Source organism: Diplotaxodon limnothrissa, linkage group LG19 (assembly GCF_057381915.1).
Source record: "Diplotaxodon limnothrissa isolate DT_005_m linkage group LG19, D_limnothrissa_male_GT1.1, whole genome shotgun sequence".
Lineage (NCBI taxonomy): Eukaryota > Metazoa > Chordata > Actinopteri > Cichliformes > Cichlidae > Diplotaxodon > Diplotaxodon limnothrissa.
In genome coordinates this window covers 32,852,643-32,869,637 of record NC_140614.1, presented here as the reverse complement: position 1 = coordinate 32,869,637, position 16,995 = coordinate 32,852,643, and the positions used below count along the sequence as shown (strand labels likewise).

Genomic DNA, 16,995 nt, shown 5'->3' with positions numbered 1-16,995 from the left:
GCATTACAGGCCTCTGGGGATTGATTACTGGTCTATTGGTCTAAGCATCACTAAGTACTAATACATTTCTAGGTATTTTTTTTTGACAGAAAGTCTTTATTTATAGTGTTGTAATATTTTATTATCCTTTTCTTTATCCAGGTGAAAGTCTAATTAAGATTTAAATCTCATTTCCTAGAGAGAGCAGGCCATCATGGCAACAAAAGTTACAACAAATACAACACAAGTTCAAACCAAATACAACATTTCATAGAAACAAGTGAGCACAAAATATGCAACAGCAGATCATAAAAACAGTCACACTGACTAAAAGAGTTATTCTCTCTGTCCTCTCCCTCCTTCCTGGAAACAGGGGCGGCATATTTAAAAGCTTTTTTCCCAGTTGTCTTCTGATTTTTGTTACAGTCATTTGTATGACATTGTGAGAGCGAGGCTATATTGGATGTGGCTTTTACACATATAAACACACAGATAAGAGGGAACCAGCCCAAGGAGAGATTTATAGATAAAAACCAACCAATGAGAAAGTGGAGATCTACAGAGATGGTCAGGATTTCAAGAGCCAGTAATAAAACGTAAAACACAATGGTAGACAGTATCTAAGCTTTTTAGATAGTGGGCAGGTGCATTCATAAAAAGCAGGTCACCACAATCCAATAAAGGTAAAAAAAAAAAAAAAAGTTGCATAAAACAAGTGTTTCATTTACTTGGAGAGAGAAACAACTGATTTTTTTTAAAAGGTAACATAATTTCAACTTGGACACAAGCCTTTCAATGTGAGTTTAAAATGACAAATTCTGATCTATAATGATACTTAGATACTTATAAGATGTGACCATTTCTATTTAGGTCCATTAAATGGTTTTAATCTCAGGAAACGTTAATAACAACTAACATGAAGTTGGATTTCTCTGCATTTAAAACGAACTTAGGTTGAGTTAAACGGAACTGAACAAAATCAAAGCCATACTGCAGAAATTTAAGGAGTTGTGCTGCTGATGGAGATGAAGAATAGATAACTGTATCATCTGCAAAAAGATGAAATTGAATGTTTGATAAATTTTCAGAAAGGTTATTTATATAAAGAGAAAAAAGTAATGGCCCTAATATGGAGCCCTGAGGAACTCCTTTGGATACTGGGCAAAAAGAGGGAGAACACCCAGCAACGTGGACACATTGTGTTCTAGCTGACAAGTAATTTGAAGACCAACTTACAACATTTACAGACAGACCAAAAATCTTTAGTCTGTTTACTAAAATGACTCGGTCAACTGTGTCGAAGGCCTTCGACAAGTCAAGAAAAAGAGCAGCGCAGTATTCTTTGCAGTCCATTGCATCATTAATGTCGTTCAACAGTTTAATAGCAGCGGTAATGGTGCTGTGTTGTTTTCTGAATCCTGACTGCTGTTGGTAAAGAACCGAATTTTGTCCAAAAATTCTTTTACTTGTTCACTAATAAAGTTTTCTAGAACTTTTGCTAGAACACACAATTTAGATATGGACCTGTAGTTATTAACATCTGAAGGATCACCTTTTAACAATGGGAAACCATAGGCAGATTTCCATATTGCAGGGATCTCATTGTTCAAAAGGCTGAGATTAAAAATATAAGTTAGTGGTTCTGCTATAAAATCTGCAACCAACTTAAGAAAATAAGGATCAAGCTGATCTGGCCCTGCAGGTTTATTTGGATTCAACAGATTTAAGGTCCTCTGGTCTTCAAAGAAATTTGGAAGAGAAAAGCTGAAGGATTGGTCCAAAGATTCAGTTTGAGTGGTAAAAGAGAGAGCCTCCTGTTTATTAGGCAGTTTTAAATATGGATGTAAAGATTCAAATAAAGACCTGGAAGAAACAAAAGACTCATTAAAGCAGTTTAGAATTTCACATTTTTCCGTCTTTTAAAAAAAAAGCTGGCATCTCATTGGTAGTTTTGTCCCTATAAGAACATGTTATAATTTTTTTTTTAGGATCGTTAAGATGTTCAGTAGTTTTTGAAAGATAAAATTCTGATTTGGCTTTTAATGAAGAAGGCTGAACGATTTCTTAGCTGTCTAAAAATCAGCCAATCTGCCTCAGATTTAAAATCTCTGGCATTCATTTAGGGCCAATTTCATTAAAATCTAAAGTGGACAGTTTGTCACTAAGTGAATTTAAAGCCTCAATAATAGCTGAGGGGGGTCTCTAACAACCTACAATAGGAATAAAATGGTCCTTAAAAAGTTGGAGCTTAAATGCAGGAAAGAAAGAAAGAAACGGTTTAGTAAAAGATTAAAAGATACTGAAGAATAACATGGAATTAGTCTTTTACATAAATTGCAACACTAACACAATGAAAAAAAAAATTGTAGCCCGTTATTGCAACGTCTTTGCCAGTAATTGCTATTGTTAGCCAAGTTTCAGATAATGTAAGAATATCAGTATCCAATGCGTTCACCCAAATTTTTCACTAAGTCCAGTTTAGGAAGAAGATTAGTGACATTTAAATGAATAATACCAAGTCCCAATCTAGCTTTAAATCACAAGGAACATTTAAACATTTGTAATCTGGACCAGGATTAGGCCGTATATATTTCCAGATAAAAGCAGCAAAAGAACAACGAAGCCTTTTTTTAGAAGTATCACAGACTGATTTCTCTTATTGCTCAGTCTCTTTGGGAGGTGAGAGCACAGGGAAATAAACCAGTCATATGGAATAAATAAATGAATTAAATCAGCGTGGACAGAGAGCCCAAAGAGATTGGCCTTGCTACACCACACATAATCAAAGTTGCATAATGCTGTAATTTGCATCTGTCAACCATTGTCTGGTTCAGTGTGACTACTCACTGCCTCATTATTCAAGCCAAACAAGTGTGATGTAAAAAAAAATCATTCTTGTCTGCACTCTCATTCAGAAGCCCTGATCCAAACCACAGACTCTCTGGTGTAACTACGTGGAAATCGTTTTTTCGTCCATGCTAAACCAGTAATCAGGCTGCGATTGGAACACAAGGTAGGCTTTTATGGAATTCTTGTGGGCTTGTGTGATGAAAAGTGAACATACTAGAGGCCCTCCATTATAGAGTTGGTGGTTTAGATGATTTTTCCCATTTCTTTGTATTCACTAGAGAAATTGTCTACTCCTGGGTCTGATCTTTGGTGGACATTGAACATGTGCATTTTCTATGCAAATCCTTTATTTTATAAAACTCAAACAAATGGTAAAAAAAAATAAAAAAATAACTTCTTCATGGATCTTCAAATCCAGTTTTTATTTTGCGACTGACGAGAGTGAGTAGCTTTGTGTAATTTACACGCCATAGCAGTTCCTTGCAAACACTTGCTTTGAACAGAAGGTGGTTGTGGCCCTCCGATGACCATGTTGGGGATGTCCTCTCCCTTTATCATCATGCAAACCCAAGAGTAAGAGAACCAGTGTTCAGAGCAATCTGAAGCTTGAGCTTTTGGGTTATAGAGACGGTGTGTACATCAACTGACCTTCTTATTGTAAACATGAACATTCACCACAAAATGTATATACAGTACACTGTGCAGCAGGGGTGTCAAACATATGGGCTGGGGGCTAGAATCTGATCGACAACGACTCAAATCTGGTCCATTTATATTTGCATGGCCTTTGAAAATGTAAAGGAGGGCATAAATGTTGGAACTTTAACTGTATTTCCTTAGTTTTTACAGCTTTTACTATATTCATACCAAAACAAAGTAACTATGTAATAAACAATTAAGTGACAGGAAAGTACTTTTTTCAGTTTCTACCACAGTTTCTTTTCAGAAACAGATTTCTTTCATTACAGCAGCATTTATTTATCATGCAGAAAAACCGAAACTTACAGTTTAAAATAAACATCTTTTTTAATACATTCAAATATCTCAGTTGTGATTTGGTTCTTGTCAGGGACCAAGCAGTAAGGCATAAAGGACACAGGTGTTTAATTTTAAAAAAGGGGGTTTTATTGACCCAAAAATATGAAAGATAATTAACAAAGCCAAAAAACTTAAACAGGCAGACCAATAAAAGAGGTCAACTCAATAAGCTAAACTCAAAATAACAACTAACGAAACCACAAACAAACATAAGACAAGCTGACCTTCTGAAATGACACACGGGTAACTTAAATACTGGCTTGGCTAAACCAAATGGCACACAAGGGGGGAAAAAAGGCTGCCATATAACCAACTATCCATCCATCCATCTATTCGCTTCCGCTTATCCTTTTCAGGGTCGCGGGGGGCGCTGGAGCCTATCCCAGCTGTCATAGGGCGAGTATAACCAACTAATACAAAACAATTAAACAAACTTGAAACAACCCCCAGGCAATGAAGCATGTGGTTTTGTCCAATTAGGCTGTCAGCAGTACTTCAGCTCTTCCAGCCCTTTGCCACATCTTTTGCCAACCAGGAAGGAGAAACCAAACCCCAGGTAACTCAAAGAAAGAAAGATATATTAATATAACATAAAACAGAACTTTGACATTGCAGTGTTAATATGTGTGCACGCCATATAAACATTTGAAGGTGTGACAGAAAAGAAAAGAAACAATATATTGGACAATAAGTAGAATATATTTAAAGTAGCGACTGCAAACTTAACTAAAGTGAAGCAACTAGTGTTGAGGTGTGGAGCTTACCCTGTGTGGCTTCCCATCACAGTGCTATATAAATAAAAGTGAACTGGTCTGGCCCTTCATATCAAAGTGGGTTGTGTGTGGTCCACAATGTAAAATGAGTTTGACAGCTCTGCTCCGCAGTACATATACAACATAAAAGAAAATGCCTTAATATATTAGTGACTTTGGCTGAGCTTTAACGTAATTAATTAAATCTGATTGGCAAGTTAATGGCTATTATTGTTGAAGAAGTTAATTTTTTATGCGTCTGCAAGCAAGTACAGCTGCTGAAAAAAAATGTTCATGTGCAACACTAATAGATGGAGAAAGAGCAGAAATGGGAGAAATATTTGAACTTTTTTTCCCCCAAAGGTGAGCACTGCTCAGCAAGTGACATTTGATAAACTTGAAATTTAAAGTTTACATGTGATGTCCTGATACGCTTTACACTTTTTAAAATCATTTATCGGCTTTCTACATCACGTTTTTCGCTAAATTATGTTTTCATGAAACATCTTGCAAAACTAACTGTAGCGCACTAAATGTTGTGTTATTCAAAGGCTGCATGAAAACACCGGGCAGTTTAGTGCAAACTGAACTGTTAGTTTGCAGTGATGCACGAAGTTGTACTGGTTACATCTCGGTTACTGTTACTTGGTTGCATCAGCGATTGCAGACATCAATTTATTTTGATCGATGAATTTATATTTACTTTCTGAAGTCTGTCTTTCATACTAGCTTTATTGTGTCTATGGGTTGGAAATCAGCCATATAGATCATGAAACATCTGAGTGTATTTTCATGAATTCATTTGGCTAAATCCACAAAGAGCAGTGAATATCCTAGTAGCGGCAAAATGCCGGATCATCCCAGTCTGTACAGGAAATATCACTGGAGGCCACAAAACAGCTTATGTGACTTATTTGTAAGTAGTTCTTTTCACCACGTTACACAGCTACACCCAGTCTAGGGTTCCCCCACCTGCCAAATCCCACTTTAACACCTGCTTACGTTCCTAGCTGCTTTAAAGCCCACTAATTAACACATTTTATTGTGGGTAAGTCTAATTGTGAAAAAAATAAAAGCAACACTCTGACAGGCTGTTAGGTGCTGAACTATTTCTTGGCAGATGACTTTCTGGAGTCATGCCGTCATTGTGAGGTAACCAGTGGAGACTCTGGGAAGTTACTGGTCTGAGCCAAGAAACAGTCTGGCGCATAACCTAATTTGGCTCTGGCTTAGGCCTGAACCCACAGACACAAGCTTTATCAGTCTTCCTATCATCCAACTGTTGATGAAGTTTTTTTTTTTTCTTTTCAAAACCAATGCACCATTGTTTTAATCATGAATTTAAAGCCCACCCTCTTGATGTAGAGCTGAGCTTGTTTCAGTGCAACCAAACTCACTCGCCCCACTCCACCCTTGGCTTTCATGGATCGCGTCATAACTCATTAACCAGCGTAAATTAAAGCTAGAAATTTGGTGTTCTTTTTCTGACAGTGGCCTCAAAAACAAATTCTCACACTTCTGATTTTGTTGTTCTACAAGCAAACTGTTGCGCAATAGGCTTATGTAATACGTATCCAGAAGATTCTGTATTGCTCATTTAAGTTCTCTGAAGTGACGTGCTACCTCTCCGTGACCCACATAAAGGCAAGCCTTACCGTGCCAGACTACTGTGGTCACCCCTGGGTTTCGTAACAAGGTTCGAACAGTCTGTTTTTCCCCTGTTCCCTATGGGGGAAAACTATTGCATAATCGCGTGTCTGCATTTGCAGGCCTGTGTGGCGGTGCTTTCTCCTGTCATTGTGTTATTTAGGAGCCACAGTGCAGCTTCGAAACATCCAATCTAGCCATCCATCTCCCCGCCACTCCTGCACCGCCTCACCGTGGCTGTTACACAATGTCCAGCTGTGGAGCACAGCAGTGTGTTGGGAGACATCTGCGCCTCTCCTCCTGCAAAATCCCCTCATCACATGGTTTTGTTTACGCATAGCTGCTTTCAATATCCCAGCGATGTGAACAAAAGAAAAAAAAACAAAAAACAAGGGGAACACACAAACTCTGTCCAAATGACACAAGGAAATACAGTCACAGGAAATGCATTCGCCACCAACTCTGCCCCAAGCCCACAGTGGCTTGTGCTGCATGCAAACCAGGATGGATGAGCCTGTTGCTCTGTCATATCACCAATTATGGCAGCGGCACGGAATCCTCACGGTATCTCATTGCTTCCCATTTTCCTCACATTGTCTGTGTCGAAGCAGTCACTGCGGTGTACCCAAACAGTATCTGGAATGTCTGCGGTAACAGAACTGGGAAGCACCGTCTCCTTTTAATCTTTAGCAGGGAGGTAGATGCTAAGTCATGTGTGAGGCAGCAGGTCTGGTAAGAGTTTGGCTGTGAGCTAGTTGGCAACGTTTCTGGTTTGCGGGCTAGCGATCCAGGCTGGCCCCAGACATTTGTTGGCAGACCCGAGGCTGTAATGAAACCACCCAGAGTGTTTTGGCTCTCGCAGCCAGACTTCTGCTCTCAGTGTTCCTGCGACACTAGAGTCTCATCTTCAAACGTGTAGAGACCCTGTAATGCTCCACAGAGCTGTAACAGCCCACGACAAGTAACAATAATGTTTACCGTGTTTTATTTTTGATGTCCTGTATGCTGTTTTACAGATTTTCAGACGATTACACATTATGTTTAATTCTGTTTAAACTGATTACTTTTAATAATAAGTACACAATCCACATAATGACATCATTAAGTTAGAAACACATGTTTTAAAGAAGAATTGTCTTTACACAGCGATGCATGTACAAATGTTTCTAGTGTTTTAATTAGAAAAAAGTGAGGCTTGGTTCAGGATAAATCTACTCTGGTCACTACACTGTATCACCGGTGCTAAACAGTATTGACAAAGGCAAACCCCTGTAGTTTCAGTAATCCCCTGAATCTGGTGACCTATCATCTAATCTGAGACTTTATGTAAGGGATAATCTCAACTTTACTTTTGTTTGACTATGGCGTTACTTTATAGTTGCCAATATCTTAAATGTAGAATGTATAGAGTAAAAACAGGGATATTCTGCAGAATTCATTTACCCCTTTAAAGGCTTATACAAGTACCCGCCCTCCCAGTACGGTATCTTTGTGATCCATCACTCCAACTCCTTGTGAAGACACCACACCAGTGTCTGTCCCACACCTGTCATGGACACCACACGGAAGCCAATCTTCTCCAGCTTGTCCAGCACCAGGCGAGGCGGGTCATCCACGCGATACTCGGAACTGAAACAAGCATAAACAAAGCAATTCTGCTTTCCACAGATGTGGGGATTTCTGCATCTCTCTTGGAAAATAGAGTGCTGTTAATTGTTCTAGTGCTTGTTCACTTCCTTCCACACCTTGTTTCATTTGAATCAGATTGCCAATGGCAACACCTCCCTGATCTGTATTCCATCACCTTGAACGGTTTACTCCAAATCTGCAAGGCAGCAGCTTTCCTCCCCCCTCCCCAACCACACTGAAGCCTTTTCTTCTATACGACCCGATTTCAGCTCTGCTGTCAACATGTACATGTTAACTGCCAAAATGTACAAAGCATCAGTTTTAAGTGCCTAAATATGGATATGCTGCCCACTGTGAGCAAATTTACAGTAGACTTGGAAATAAAGTCTGCACGTCTGTGTGCAGCTAAAGATCAGAATGGAGGCAATGGTTAAATCTTACCCATTTACAATCACTGATAAAAATTGTTTCACAAAAATTATTGAATCAGGAGCAAAATCCTGTCAATCTTTGTAAGAGACATCAGCCTCATGGTGCTTAAAAGCTTGAGCTGAGATAGGCTTACAAAACTTAACCATTTATCCTTGGGTGTTTCACATGGTAGCTCTGAGGTCAAACAGTGCAATTTAAGAAAAATGAAAACAGAAAAACGCTGCAAAGACCCTCAACTAAAGTGTTTTTTGGGAGACAATAAGGTGAAGGATCAGCTACAGTAAATGGCTAATAGCAAACATCTATGGTTTATATAAATCATGTGATTAAATCACACAGTGCCTTGCGTCTTCCTCCTGCTATTCCATGGTGTTACCGTCACCCCAAAAACACTTCCGTTCTGATTTATTCAACTTCCGTTGTGTTTTAGCTGCAAAAGATTTCACCTCTCAGGGCCATCATAACACGCTTCCCACATTTGACCTATATAGCTCCCATGATTACTGACTTAGGTACTCACAAATTGTTCCCCAGCATAGTCGTTTTCCTCGCTCCCAGGTAATTCATGACCACTGGATCCGAAAATTCATCCCCCACATTTGTCGGACCGTTCTCCTGCAAGGCAGCATTAAGTGTATTACCCACACAGCTTAGAACTTACTCTAGAAATATTGGGGGGAGACAGCATCCCTAAAAAAATTGTCTGTACAGCTCTCACTGATTGCACCTGCAGCCCTCTGGCAGGTGCACATGATAATCTCCAATATCTGAACATGCTAAAAATAGATGATCCAATATACTTAAAGGGTACTGGAGGAATTAAGCTGCTGGAGTCGTGGAGACATCAAAATGAACATGCGCAAAAAAGAGGCCGACAACTGAGCAACATGTGTTTTTAATTGACGTGGCACACACACATACAAAAAGGTCCCACGCACGCTTCTCGCGTCTTTTGTAACCATAACTTTTTTCCCCCCAGCGTGCCGAATATTACCGGCCATTGCATAACCAACCTTGGCTGATCAGTAGGCTAGTGTGCGCGCTGTTTGCAGTCAAATAAACACATCTGCGAGTCAAACGCGCCTCCCCCGACAGGATGATGGGAGTCGTTTACGTATGCAAGATACACACCAGTCGAATCTGTGTGCTGACGAACATGTACGGCATCCCGCTCGCTAGCTTTGCTCCGGTATTCCCCCAGGAGTGACTGAAAGAGGTGCCCTCTTCAACTCGAGCTCCAGCTGACTGCGCTTAGCGGAATGCGGAAACACCCACCGCGACGAGCCAATCACAGAACCCCTCTCAGCATCTGTCAACAGCCCGCTCTGCACAGGGTCTTGTTCAACTGGGATCGCTGGTTTGTTGATATGAGAAACGCGGGGCAATGTGCATGTACGAGAAGGAAATGTTAATTTATAGTTTCATTTAACTAAGTCATTTTTTATTCTTCCAGTGCGAAAGTTGACTTTAAAATCTCATCATTCTTTGGATGGGAATTTATTTAATAAGCTACACATTTATTAAATTACATTTCAGCCACAACCAATTGTGCTACACATTTTCTTTCATTTTCAGGCAACTTACTGCAAGTGGAAAGAAATGCAATTTCAGTTTCCGTGGTCGCTGTCGTACAGTCTGCTCTATGTATTTGCATGTATTTGTTTAATGCATGTATTATATTAAACCTGCACTGTCTAGAATTCTCTCCTTCCCAGAGATTTATTAATTTCCTCCTGAGTTCGGTAATAATAACTCTGGATCACTCTTGTGACTGGGAGGGAAATGAAAGGCACAGACCAAAGGAAAGCAACAATGGTGGGAACTCCGATAAGATCAGTAATATGAATGTAATGTCCTGTGGATGCCAGAAAAGCCTGGTGGACTCTCAGTTAGGCTTTGCATGTCATGGTCAGTGGGAACAGTAATTTAAAGCCTGATCGCTGCTTAATAATATTGTGATGGTAGGCAGACGTGCATCCAGGCAAACCAGATTCAGAAATGTCCTGTGGTGCAATCAGTTTTGAAGGCATAAATCGAACCAAAGTAGTTTACCATCAAATCAAATATGTTTTTAAGATTGGGTCGTGTATTTGTCTTAAATTTAATACGTCGTTAGCAGTCTGAATTGACAGTGTTAAATGGCTTCTGACATTATACAGAGCCTTTAATGTGCATCTGCTTGATTCAGACTGGCATCTGTGAGTGGTGGGGACTGCTGAGAAGAGCTGACCTCTACTGGCTTCTGAGATCAGTGAAATTCATTTCCTATTTGTTTTATTTTCATTTTTTTTCATTAACAAGTTAATTGTTTTGTATTCAGTAAAATCAGCTTCAGTTTGGATCATCTGCACTACTCCTAGACATCAAAAAGAAACCAGCTGAGGTGGTTCAGCCCAGGGGACTCAGGGATCCCTCTTGGGTGTCTTCTGGGTGAGGTGTTCCAGGGATGTCCTACCGGGAGAAGGCCACTCTAAACAGATTATATCGCTCAGCCTGGCCTGGCAACACCTCAGCGTTCCCCTGGATTACCCAGAGGAGGTAGCTGGGAAGAGAGAGGTCTGAGATTCTCTGATTAGGCTGCTGCCCCAAAGCCTGACCTGAGATAAGTGCAAAAAGATGGATGGACGGATGTGATACAAAATGAAAGAAACAAGTCTTCACCATTAAACCAATGAGATCTGCTGCAGGAGAGAAAACAGGAAGGCAGCAGAGTTATTGCAGAGGCTCCAAAAACAAAGCAGAGACCCCCTTCTTGCCAAGAAGAACCCTCTCTCTGCAAGCATGTTCCTATGCACTGAGACACTTCCTGTGCTCCTGCAGCGTCTTCCTGCACTCGCTCATCTGCTGCTGGTTAATAGAGTCCAGGGTCAACTCCTCTCTGACCCTGTGGTGACAGTGGAGCACATCCCTGGTGGGTCCACGGGAAGCAGCGTGATCTTTTGATGAGGTCTCTGCCTTAGCCTCTCTCAGCTGAAGTGTGACTGCCTGCTGCCGGAACGCTTCCATCAAAGCTCCTTTTCTCTACACAACAGTCATAAAAATACAACCAAGAAACACAACTGTGCTCAAGTTGAGTCTCGGCCTGTTTACAACATATGATACTGAAAACAGAAACAGACATCAATTAAATTCAAATAAATAAGCTTCATGTCTTATACGTCCAATCCGGCCGTTGTGTCGGACATCCCACTCGCAATATCAAGCTTCACATGATCAATGCGTTTGATGGATTTACTTGCTGTGAATAGGCGTGGGCGAGAAATTTGCCCTGAAAGGGTTGCGCTGCTAAAGCGATCGCTCTAAATCACTGAGTGGGAACTGAATAGGAATGAATTATACAGCAGACAGTGTATGCATTTCACGATTTACTGTAGGTGTGTGGTGCTGGGGTTATTATTCCACTATTCAGCTGAGAGATTTAAACTGTGGGAGATTGCAGACAACAGGCACCTCTGACAGACTGGGTGCTAGGCTTGAGCACAGCGTAGGTTTACATTTGTTTAATTGTGATGAATCACTGCATTGTGAGGCCATATACTTTTTTTCTTTAGAGCTTCATAATCGAGTGCCTGCAACTGCCTTGTGTAGCCTGTTTCTCCTCCAAGGAGCCTCGCGGTCCCTCTTTTGCAAGGAGATACATCACTGACCTCCTTTTTCTTTGCTTTTTTCCAGATTTCACCGTGCAGCTTACATAAAGCATCTCCGTGCTGCAGCGATATTACCCGACAGCAAGGTTCAGCTCTTTCCTCCTCCTCCTCTTCCACCACCTCCTCCTCTCTGTTTTCACCTCACCTCACCTCCTACTTTGAAATGCTGCGCTCACTGATAGATGACACAGCCGGCATAGCGTTATGAAACATGTGCGAGCGTGGTCACCGGGTTAACATTTTGCTGAGAAACACCAGGATGCGGTTTAGGCAGTTCTGCGTACTGAAAAGGAGGTTTTGTTTAGGGAGACTTTCTCCCAGTGATGAAGAAAAATGTCATCAAATATTTGGAGCAGCGTTTTCTCACACACTGTCTTTTCTCTCGTCACCTCAATTTAGGGCTTGATTTTGTGCGAGAGGCACGTCCCTTTGGGTTACCACAAATGGGATTGATTGGGCTACTAGTAACAGGAAACAACACGATGTGCAATAAACAGAGGGGAACAGAGAAGAACTTTACGAGGTCTTGAATGCATCTATCAAGCTATCAAGACTTTTTCTCTGGTCTATTCTGTGTTTCATTCTGAGGATTTGTAACCCCGACAGCCATCATTTAGCTGGAATATTTGTCTCTTTTTAATTTAGATTGTTGATGCTGTGAAAAAAGACAGAACAGTGATTTGCTTAAAATGACCTGGGACATGTCTCAGTTTATCTTAAATGTTCCAAGAACAGCAGTCTGAGATTGAAATCCTTTGGGATTTATAAGTAACTGAGCGGCTGCGCACCATTTACTGTTTGACAACATGATTAAAACACTTCCAAGCATGCCTCAGTCCTTAGTAAACCTCAGAGTTAAAGACTTACTGCAAATAAAGTCATAGTCGAGGGTTAAAGATGATTTCTCGGTCTCAAAATACTACTTTGACTACTCAGCCGGAATGTTGATGACATGTCTCCTTCTAAAGTCTGAAACTTAACAGGATTTATTGTTACAAGATGTTAATCTGTTTGGAAAGTGCCATATAAAGACAGGGTGAATGAAATGGTAAGTGTGATGGCTAATTGAACAGGGAGAGGAATGACAGCATGGATGTGTAGCAATAGGACTGATTCAAATCTCGATTCTCATCAGGCCTGTGGTCATTGGAATGTTTTGTATTATATGCCGCAGCATGTGGTTGCTGTTTATGCACAAGTCCGGCAGAAGTAATCTGCTCTGTGTATCTTACAGCTTCGGTACACAAGGGATGGCTTCTCTTAGAATAACTACCATGACAATGAGTTGGGCAAAAGCAAAGGGACAGCTTGGCTTTGTTTAATCCATAACGACGACAGAAAGACAGGATATTGTACCCTTCATTGTGCAAAGATTGCTGGTTTCCATTAAAATATGGTCGTAACAGCTGTGTAGTGTGATGTGTTATTATAATGACATGCCATGCTGGGCAGCAGCGACTACAGCTTTAGATCACATCAGTGATCAGAAGGCGATATGACGAGTTTATGACTTTTAAACATTTTTTAGTGACGCTTAACTTGTGCTTGTAATTTGTTAAAACTGTTGCACACAGTACCAGTGAATCTCAGCAGGATTTTCCTGTAATAAATCAGCAGGTCCTTACGATGAAGAGCACACACGTCTGTTATATATCACATTTGGTGATAGCTGTATGGATAAACACTTTGTATCTACAACCCCAATGCCACAAAAGTTAGGATGCTCTGTAAAATGTAAGTGCAAGGATTTGGAAATCTCATTAACCTATTTTGTTTTATTCGCAATGGAGCATAGAAACCATATCAAGTGTTTACACAAAATGAGGTCATTTTGGATTGGGTGGTAGCAACATGTCTCAAAGAGGTTTAGACAGGGTTCATGTTTACCATTGTGCAGCATCCCCTCTTTTAACAACAGTCTATAAATGTCTGTGAAGTGAGGAGACCAGCTGCTGGACTTTTGGGAGACGAATGCCGTGTGATTCTTGTCTGATAAAGGATTCTAGATGTTCAGCTGTCCTGGTCTTCCTTGTTGCATTTTTTATGTAATGAAAAGTTAACTTGACTTCTTTAAGTTTGTGAAGATGTTTCACCTCTCATCCATGAGGCCTCTTAGACGTGAGCTCGATGCTCTCAGCAGGTGAAAGATCTGGACTACAGAAAGGCCGGTTAAGTACCCAGACTCTTGTAATAAATGCATGGTTAAGCATTATCTTGCTGAAATAAAGCCTGGCCTGAAAAGTATATCAACTGGATGGGAGCACATGTTGCTCTAAAACCTGTTTATACCGTTCACTTGCCTTTTCAGATATGTAAGTTGCCAGTTCCATAGGCACTAATGCGCCCCTATGCTATCAGGATCCTGTCATGTTTCGGCTGTGTGGCAGGCAGGGACTGGACCCAAACGCAAACTCACCGGAGACAGGATTGAACTCAAAAGGGCAGCTTTTATTGCTGAACACAAAAACGCTACAAACTCTAAACTGGGAAGACTAACAAAACACACAGCATGAGGGAGACTACAACACTGACAAAGCGCAACACAGGGCTTAAATACACAGAGGGATAACGAAGGAACGAGACACAGAAGGAGAGCACAGCTGGGAGTAATCAGGCTGGACGAGACAAGGGAAGCAAAACTAGAAACACTGACATGAGACACGGACCTTCAAAGTAAAACAGGAAACACACTGACTGAATTCTAAACATGCAAACTTAACAGCAACTGGGGAGACAGAACATAGGAACCTGAAACATGGTACAAAAACGTCACAGTGGACATAACATGGAACACAGGGAAGCCATATGACAAAGCCAAAGAACTAAACCTATGATAAGCATAACTGAGACCTAGGGAAACAAGAAACAGTACAACAAAGGACTCAAAACATAATCCATAATATAAAAACGAGATCTCTTCAAAATAAAATAGGAAACATAATGAGACGCAGACATGACAACCAGAACTTGACAACGTAAGACACAGACATGAAACACATGAAGAGCAGGGGAGACTTAACATGGGTTGGAAACACAAGGGGGAACTAATAAGCAAATGAACATAGGAGGCCTAATGAGCTTAAACATACTATAAACATCAAAATGAACTAAAACTCAAAACACTGTGTAACAGTAGCTATTGTAATGCAGTGTATCACCACATGGCGGCGCCTCCTGTCTCACGACTGGTGTCACCCCCTTTTTGTTCTTCTTCGCACTCCTCCTGTAATGGATGCTCCCGTGTGTACGCGGACTAGTGTGCTCTTTAGTAATGTGTGGTAGAGGTAGCACTTTTATTTTTGATATTGTAAATAAATGAGTACTTTTTGGAAAGTCAGAAGCTGTTGCTCATTCGCTATCCACCTGCACACCTCCGCGGCTGGCTTCATCTCCACCGCACGTTACAACTGGGTCATAAGACCCAGGATCGTGACAGATCCAAGCTTTTGAACTGCAACTTCTGACCACAGAACAGTTTTCTACTTTGCGTCAGCACATTTTAAATGAGCTTTGGCCCAGAGAAGACAGAAAGGCCTCTGGATTCAAATGTGGCTTTCTCTTTGCAATGATAAAACTTGCATTTGTGCATGGCATGGCAAATTGTGTTTACCATGCCATCGGAGCTCATACAGTAATTTCTGTGACAGACTCTTATCTGTTTTTAATGGAGTACCCCCTGAGGGCCCAAAGATCACGGGTATGCAATATTGATTTTTGGCCCATGCTCACAGACATTTCTCCAGGTTCTCCAAATATTTTGATCATATTATGTCCTTAAGAAACTCTTCTATTCTACAATGCTCTTTAGATACTTAATCGTCAATGTACTGACCTGTTACCATTTAACCAAAGTAGCTGAAAAATGTTTCTGCAACTGTTTCTTTTTGCTTCTTTTTGCTTATCCTACCTTTTGTTTTTCACCCTGCCCCAACTTTGCTAAGATGCGTTGGTGCAATTAATTTCAAAACAGGCAAAAACTTTCATGAAATGGTAAAATGTCTCTCTTTAAACATTTGATTGGTTTTCTTTGCTCTGCTGTGGTAGATACTAAAGTAGTCTTTAATATTATAGTCTGCGATCAACATTACAATAAGAGAACAACTTAAATAGATGTGTCCTCTACTTGCCCTGGCTACACAGGAAGAAAGACAACGCCAGACAATGAGAGAAGATGATGTGACAATGATGTCATGGTATTTCTCATTCTGATCAAGGCCAAACGTCTTAAGGGATTTTCTTGCTGTACGTGATGTCCATCATCCTTCACATGAGAAACAAAATTTTCAGATGTGGAGCTGCAGGTGTGGAATTCAAATCATGTAAAAAATAAAAACAAAAAACCCCACAAACGCAAACTCCACCAGCAACTAGCTATTACCAGGATCATTGCAAAACACCACTTTGCCACACAATGACAATAAATTACCATCTGGCACCATGATTTTATTGTCTTGTTTTGACAGATTACAAGTAAATTACCATCTCGGGTCTGAATCCATTGATAGATCACATCCTGGGTCCCATCATTTAACACGTTTACTGGGTTTGGGGTACTTTAAAGCTGATCTGACTATCGTGAGTAAGTCAGTGGGATTTCTTGGAAACAGACAGAATGTAGACACACACATACAGGCACACACACAGACTGTCATGGTTTTACAAGATGATAGATGAAGCTGAAGGCAGAAAGTCACATTCTTAAATGTAGTGTGGTTGTGATGGTTGCTGTGCTCCCAGACCAATAGCTCACTGACACTTATCTAATTCATAATTTGCTGCTTTATTGCAACCTTCAGCTGAAGCACAAAGTCACAAGGGAAACAGGGACAGCAAAAACACACACACACTCACATGAAAAAATATACTGTGTGGCTCGTATGTTCTGTCTCCGTCTCTCACTTGATTAAACTGAGTGGGAGGTTGAGTAATGAGGCTTGACATGTAATCCAGGCCTCTTTTTCTTATCTTTGGTTGTTCCCTCATACTCCTTCATCCCACCTCTAACCACTTCAGGGAAAAGT

At 40.6% G+C, this 16,995-nt stretch overlaps 1 protein-coding gene across 1 annotated transcript; it reads right to left on the bottom strand.

Moving 5' to 3' along the window:
- Window positions 1-6,017: 6,017 nt before the first annotated feature.
- On the bottom strand, window positions 6,018-9,596 carry gchfr (GTP cyclohydrolase I feedback regulator). The gene is made up of 3 exons (XM_085342624.1): window positions 9,459-9,596; window positions 8,848-8,942; window positions 6,018-7,895 (listed from the first exon to the last, which is right to left on the bottom strand). Exons 1-3 carry the CDS (start codon window positions 9,492-9,494, stop codon window positions 7,766-7,768), a joined length of 261 nt encoding a protein of 86 aa, XP_085198750.1. The 5' UTR covers window positions 9,495-9,596; the 3' UTR covers window positions 6,018-7,765.
- Between the last annotated feature and the right edge of the window lie 7,399 nt (window positions 9,597-16,995).